Source organism: Triticum aestivum, chromosome 2D, assembly GCF_018294505.1.
Source record: "Triticum aestivum cultivar Chinese Spring chromosome 2D, IWGSC CS RefSeq v2.1, whole genome shotgun sequence".
NCBI classification, from domain to species: Eukaryota; Viridiplantae; Streptophyta; class Magnoliopsida; order Poales; family Poaceae; genus Triticum; species Triticum aestivum.
This window is the reverse complement of record NC_057799.1, coordinates 257,225,881-257,233,442: the sequence shown is the minus strand read 5'-3', so window position 1 is coordinate 257,233,442 and position 7,562 is coordinate 257,225,881. Positions and strand designations below refer to the sequence as shown.

The following is a 7,562-nucleotide window of genomic DNA, read 5'->3' as shown; positions in this document are numbered from 1 at the left end:
ACTTGTTTAATATAGTCCCCACGGCTACCCACAGTATCTAGAGCGCGAAGTTGGGCTGATGAGGCACTTTGAGCGCGACTGTGTTGGGCGTGCCATGGGGCGCGTGTCCCTATCTGCGACGAACGTAGGCAGATTTTCATGACAAGGACCGGGCTCGAGCTCGTTTAGTTGTATCTTTGGTCTTTACGGCGGGCTGATACCTAGGCCATACACCACCACCCTGCATGACGCATGACGGACGAGGTGGCTCACACGGCGAGATTCGCCCCGCGCCGCGACCCAAACCGAACCCCCCACACATGAACGCCACCAGCACGAGACGATACAGACGAGACCAGCAGCTCCATCTCCACAATTCGTGTGCCTTCCCCTACCACTACGCGGCTCCCGAGGAGACGAATCGGGCCTCCTCCATCTCCCCTTCCGATCGCCGCCGCTACGTCGATGTGAGCATACCCGCACCCCGATCTCTGGCTTCCTCTCTCTGTTTCTGCACCTATTTTTCATTTATATTTTTGAAAAAAGAATCGGTCCAAAGATGGCGCCTGGGTGTGTTCCTCTGCGATCGGGAGGTGTGGGAGCGTTCCATTTGGGGAAAATCGCGCTCTGACGGGTTGCCTGTGGTCCGATTTGGCCGCCGCCAGCTGATCGGGCACCGGAAGGAATGGTGTCAGTTGTGTGTGTGCGCGCGCGTGAGCGACGGATTTGGGCGACAGAACGGGCTGTTAGTGGAGTTGGGATTTGGGTGGGTTGTACGCTTGCCGATTGGGTGCCGGATTGCTGGTGATCTACTGCTAAAGACGGAATTTTTATCTCCAGTGGAAATCTCCTTTTGGGGGGGGGGGGGGGGGGGGGGGGGGGGGGGGTTGGGTTTCGTGCAAGGCTGCGGTGAAGAAGTATGCTGTGGTTACCACCGGTGGCGACTTTTGCCACGTTGGGCGGTTGTGGGCACATTAGTGTATGAAACACTTGCTCCAGATTTCCATTTGTGTCTGCAAAAATAGTTCTATTTAGTTATGTATGTTGATCAACAATTTCAACTATGTTTATGCTTGTGCAGATTGGAAGGGGCTCTGACAGCTCGAACACCGACTTAAGTTGCATGGGGAGAGGATGCCATTACTGCGCAGCAGTACTCGCCAAGCACGTCTGAGGTTCAGGAAGCTTGACGATCAACAAGCAGAGCCGGCTGTGAAACCGGTGCCACCTGCTCCACAGAGAGCAGGGAAGCACGTTCATATACCTGCTGCCAGGGGCAGAAAGGGTGCTCCTTGGAGAAGAGTGGTGCCGGCACCAAGGCGTGCAAGAAAGGGGGCGGAAGTTGTTGACTTGGATGCTAACCTGGGTTCTGAACACCTCCCTAAAGCTGTTGCCATACATGCAGTTGTTTGTGAATCCAAGGACCCTGCTTTGAACAAGGTTGCTCAGGGTGTCGGCAATAAAGGTTTGAGAATGGATGGTGAAAGTGCTGAGAAGCTTGTCGGCGCTGAAGACGATTCAACAATAGCACCAATCCCGGAGAGGGTACTTCTTTTCCATATTTTTTTTACCATGAACCGCCATTTTGTGACCTGACATAGTTTTCAATTGACTTTATAGTTCAATAATTTTAATGCAATGGTTTACGCCTTACTCATGTTCTCTAGGATGTTCATTCTGTTTTAGATTGATCACATAGGACGCAAGCAAAAGGACCTTCATCTTTTGTTAATGTTGCAAAACTAAACATAGGATATTATGCTGTATGTTCGGAGCGCAAAACAGAAAAAAAAAATACTCCATCCAGTCCAAAATAAGACTGCGCCACTTATTATGGATCCTTGGGAGTACTTCGCTTTGTCCCTCTGTCCTACATAGATTACATCCATTGTTTCATGCCTTATTTGATGCCATCACATTAGGGACTCATCCATCAATTCAGGGGTAGACATTGCTACGGTTAAATAGTTTACCTAAACTGTCAAATATTTCTGTTGTAGATCTAGAAAAAGCTTACCAGTTAGTTAATATGGCCTACGTAATTCGAATATAGTTTCACATGGCGCGGAAGCAAACGAACTGCAGAATTACCCTCTTGCATCCGGAATCCATATCTCTATGCATATAATGACATGCTACAGCTAAATCCATTTCCTTGTTGCACAACTTTGCATCAATGGAAATTCTGCCCTAGATGATGCTATGAGGGACCTGCAATATCTTATTTGTCATAGTTGCCAGTCGTGCTACTTGGCAGCATCCCACTTGACAGGTCCGTTATCTTGATCCAATCCAATACACAAAACAACGAATTATCATGGAAAAACATGCTACTTCTTTAAGTCCTTGTTGTTCGAATATAGTTGCACATGGCCCAGAAGTAGATGAACTGCAGAATTGCCTTCTTACATTGCAATGTAGGTCTCTGTGTAATGACAGGCTACAGCTAGGTCCATTGCCTTGTTGCACAATTTCGCATCACTGAAAATTCTGCTCTAGATGATGCTACGAGGGACATGCAATGTCTTATTTGTCGCTTTGTCGGAGTTGTCAGTTCTGCTACTTGGAAGCTCCTAATACCATGTCATTTCTGCAGGTTCACGTAGGTAATTCTCCTGTGTATATAACTGACAGGAAACTAGGTAAAGGTGGCTTTGGTCAAGTGTATGTTGGTAGAAGGGTATCTGGTGGGACTGCTCGCACTGGTCCTGATGCATATGAGGTTTGTTTGCTCTAAAAATGTTTATGCAAAAAGGCAGCTTTTTGTCACATTAATCAAAACTACGGATAATAATTATGTAGGTTGCATTGAAGTTTGAGCACCGGAGTAGTAAAGGGTGCAATTTTGCCCCCCCATATGAGTGGCAAGTTTATCAGTACGTGCTTTGGACAGTCAACTCCTTTTTGTAGTTATGCTATTCTCTTCGTCTCTTGAACTTTCTGATCAGTGAGCATTGGGTTTTTCTGTAACAAGGACTCTCAGCGGCTGCTATGGTGTACCGGCAGTCCACTATAAGGGCCGGCAGGGCGACTACTTTATCCTTGTGAGTTTATTTAAGTTAATCATCTAGACTGGTAGGCTGTTTTTTCTTTTAAAATTGATCATATTGAAAAAATAACTAGGTAATGGATATCCTTGGTCCCAGTCTTTGGGATGTATGGAATTCGCTGGGACAAGCGTGAGCATCCTCTTGTTCCTTTTGACATTCTATACTTTATTGAAAACAAAGTTCTTCTGTAATCTGTACTAAAAGATTTAACATTTCCAACAGGATGTCTCCACATATGGCTGCTTGCATTGCTGTAGAAGCCATATCAATTCTTGAGAAGTTTCATTCCAAAGGGTAGCTTAAAGTTATCTTCAACCAATGCATCGCTGTTCATTCTTGTTAACACATCCTATTTTTGTTAGGTTTGTTCATGGTGATGTGAAACCAGAGAACTTTCTGCTTGGTCTGCCTGGATCACCTGAGGAGAAGAAGCTTTTCCTTATTGATCTTGGTTTAGGTATTCTATTAATCAATAAATTCTTATACAACAACAACAACAACAAAGCCTTTAGTCCGAAACAAGTTGGGGTAGGCTAGAGGTGACATAACTCAGGGTCTTAGTCTTCTACTTTTCTTTAAACCAGATTAGTGTATTTTTCTTTGATTACTGATTTGTGTTGATATGGTGATGTCTAAACTGTGCAGCATCAAGGTGGAGAGATTCGTCAGGTCAACATGTTGATTATGATCAAAGGCCTGATATCTTCAGGTTGGTTATTTTCCCTATGCGTACTGGTTTTTTCGCCTATGGTACTTCTTTACTTACCCTTTTTTCTTCGTTTTTACTAGGGGCACAATTAGATATGCAAGTGCTCATGCTCATCTAGGTCGTACAGGTAGTAGGAGGGATGATTTAGAGTCATTGGCATACACCCTTATATTTTTAATAAAAGGAAGATTGCCTTGGCAAGGCTACCAGGTAGATTTAATTAGACCTATTGCGTTAACATCACTATATTTTCCAGGTCTTCACTTAGGTCTGTTCCAATGTTACTTTCTTGACATCACAGGGAGATACCAAGAGTTTCCTTGTTTGCAAGAAAAAAATGGCTACCTCTCCGGATATGTTATGCAGTTTCTGCCCACCTCCGTTCAAACAGTTTCTTGAGTCTGTCACAAATATGAAATTTGATGAAGAGCCAAATTACGCCAAACTTATTTCTCTCTTTGAAAGTTTGATTGAATCACCTGCGTCAAGGCCCATCAGAATTGATGGGGCCCTTAAGGTCTGTGTTGCTGTACTTTCACTGTCATGTATTGATTAGCTTGCTTCTTCTGTGTCTTGTTATGAACCTTTTCCCCAAATTCTAGGTGGGGCAAAAACGTGGAAGGCTACTTGTAAATCATGAAGAAGATGATCAGCCTAAGAAGAAAGTTAGATTAGGGAGCCCAGCATCACAGTGGATTTCAGTTTACAATGCCAGGCGCCCTATGAAGCAGCGGTAATTACACTAATTGATGTTTGAAATAAAGTAGATGATACGAATATGATTAATTGACATCATTGGACTTCTGATACCTGTTTTTAAGTGGTAATTCCAAAATTCGTTGCCTTATCCATGGAGTTAATACAGTCTAGCACGAAGCTCCACGCAAAGGTCCAACGGCTAAGCAGTCTACTGATTCTTGGTTGAGTCTCAGTCGACTGAAGTTTAGCAAACCCATTAATTGTCGGATTACTGCTTCCCATGTTTTTTATGTTCAGTTTAGGCAAGATATTCTTGTTACACCTATTACCCGAGTTTAAACCATCTGTCTGTAGTTAACATGCAACAGCAGGCAAAGTAACCATCTAAGAATTCAAATATCTGTGGCCATGGCCTCCAAGTAACTAGTTTGCACAATTCCTTATATACTGGTAGAGGTATTAACTGTGCTTGTAGTTTCTAGTGATTAAGGCTTTCAGTTTGCGCTTCTTCATGTACACATATTTCTTTGCGTAGTATCCATGCCTTTACTTTTTGAAATATCTCATTGCCAGTCCCTTTGTTTAATACATTGGTTATAAAGTAAATATAATCTGCAATAGTTTGGCAATGTATTGATGGAAATTAAAGCCAATATATGTTGATTTTCTTTGTTAGGTATCATTACAATGTGGCTGACAACAGGCTTCAACAGCATATAGAAAAGGGTAATGAGGATGGTCTATACATCAGTTGTGTGGCTTCTTCAGCAAACCTTTGGGCTCTCATTATGGATGCAGGAACTGGTTTCGGTTCTCAGGTTCATGAACTCTCACCTGTTTTTCTACATAAGGTATGGTAGTCTCATAAAGCATGATTATTATTGATTAGTGCTGTTGATAAATTACCGAGTGAGGATTCCTAATTCTGTTTCCAATACACAGGACTGGATAATGGATCAGTGGGAGAAAAGTTTCTACATAACAGCAATAGCTGGAGCATTGAACGGAAGTTCATTGGTTGTAATGTCTAAAGGTCTGTGGCTCACGATTTTATATCGATCGGGTTTGCCACTTAAATTTGTATTTTGTGGCCATATTTTTGTTGACGACAAAGAAAAAACCAAATGTTTTGTTTGTACGTATTTAGCTTGGTACTTCCCATAAATGTCATTGTTCACAGGGTTATTCATAATATGATATAATTTGTTCTGTGTCATATTTGCAGGAACTCCTTACACTCAACAATCATACAAGGTTAGCGAATCATTCCCCTTCAAGTGGATCAATAAAAAGTGGAAAGAAGGTTTTCATGTAACATCTATGGCCACAGCTGGAAATCGCTGGGGAGTAGTCATGTCAAGGAACTCTGGCTATTCTGGACAGGTCAGAATACTTGATTAGCATTGTTAGCCATATGAAATTGTCCATTCGATTAATGTGCCAGTATAGATTTCTGTAGATTTTCCAGTGACTATAGCATGGCTAGTTTACGAGGCTAAGTTCTTTATGCAATTTCAGATTGTTGAGTTGGATTTCCTGTATCCAAGTGAAGGCATCCATTGGCGATGGGAGCATGGTTACAGAATAACTTCTTCAGCAGCTACCGGTGATCAAGCCGCTTTTATCTTGAGCAAGCCAAAACGGAAACCAGTAGACGAGACACAAGAAACTCTACGGACCTCAGCCTTTCCCAGCAACCATGTAAAGGTACCTTCGCACCTCATACAATAGTGTTACTCTTGTCATAAAATAACAGGGATTCTTCATATACTCTAGTATTACATACCACTCCCTCCATCCCATAATATCAGAGCATTTTTGACACTCCGTCAAAAACGGTCTGATATTATGGGACGGAGGGAGCAGTAGATTACATGGCGGTATGGTGCTTGTCTCCGGAATTCAGTACCTTAGCTTCTTCTGTTGCTGTGCCAAGCTAACCTTGGAAACTACTTGCAGGATAAATGGGCCAAGAATCTGTACATTGCTTCAATCTGCTACGGGAGAACTGTCAGTTGACCAACGTAACTTGAAGCCCAAGGGAGGGACGTTTAGTACTTTGGCAAATGAGCATCAGTTGATGTGAGATACAAGAGAATTGCCATGATAGGATTCAAAAGCAGAAGTTGATGTGATGGTTAATTCAACCTAATTGTAAAACCGAATGCATGTTGTGGACCTTCTCCATAAGAAGCTAACATAATCCACACGAAATTTGCATTTATAGTTTGGTTAGTCACCTTTGCGCTGTTGGGCAGTCATAATCTTAAAGTATAGGCAAAGTAATCTCATCTTCTATACTATCTAAATAGATAAACCCTAACTAACCTATTTCTCAAGCATGCTGCCTTTGGGAAATCCCCCACCCCAACATGCACCCATGCATAGGGATTTTCCTATGAGGGCTAGGGTGTCTAGTTGATTGATCTTTTGGATGAGTAGGACCCTATGATGTAGGGTGGAATCCTAGTTCATTATCTTTTCAAATTTAAAGGGCGAAAAGGGGAAGAACACAAAGAGGAAATCACTCAAACAAACCCAAATCACATATCTACTAGAATAGCACACATGAGATTCACAAGTATACCATGAACAATCAAGGGAAAATAGCACAAAGGCAAAGGTTCTTCTCAAATCCAAAGTACATGAGGTCTATGATCTAGGTAGATCCTTCTCCCTTGGGTGGTCTTGATGATCCTATGATGGAATCCTTCTCCCTTAGGAGGTCTTGATTCCTCAAGGAGGAGGTACAAGGAGCAAAGATCTCTCAAATGATCTCATCTGCTAACCCTAACAAATGGTATAGGTACGAAATATATAGATGGCTGGAGGCGAGGGACGAAATGGAGGGGCAAAAGAGACAAATCTCAGCCAGCTCGCAGGAGAGCCCGTGCGCACGGGTTAAGTGGACCCTGTGGGCACGGTACACGCCCGTGCGCACGCGGTGCCCAACAACTACAGCGGAGGGGCCCATGCGCATGGGGTCCTCGAGGCCGGTGCGCACGGGGTCCAAAAGAGGTCATGCGCACGGGGTCGCCTGGGCACGTCTTCTTCTTGCTGCTGGTCTCCGTCTTCCGTACAGTCTTCTCGTCCTTGTTGGACTTGGCGAGGTTCCTTAGGGTGGG

At 43.5% G+C, this 7,562-nt stretch overlaps 1 protein-coding gene across 1 annotated transcript; it reads left to right on the top strand.

The window, feature by feature from the left end:
• The first annotated feature begins 225 nt into the window (after window positions 1–225).
• Window positions 226–6,663, top strand: LOC123052707 (casein kinase 1-like protein HD16). Its single transcript, XM_044476026.1, has 17 exons — window positions 226–446; window positions 1,061–1,524; window positions 2,576–2,701; window positions 2,782–2,855; window positions 2,954–3,023; window positions 3,103–3,158; window positions 3,252–3,323; window positions 3,392–3,486; window positions 3,675–3,738; window positions 3,819–3,948; window positions 4,040–4,255; window positions 4,341–4,471; window positions 5,114–5,288; window positions 5,380–5,470; window positions 5,663–5,820; window positions 5,956–6,144; window positions 6,397–6,663. Exons 2-17 carry the CDS (start codon window positions 1,114–1,116, stop codon window positions 6,454–6,456), a joined length of 2,118 nt encoding a protein of 705 aa, XP_044331961.1. The 5' UTR covers window positions 226–446; window positions 1,061–1,113; the 3' UTR covers window positions 6,457–6,663.
• The last annotated feature ends 899 nt before the right edge of the window (window positions 6,664–7,562 follow it).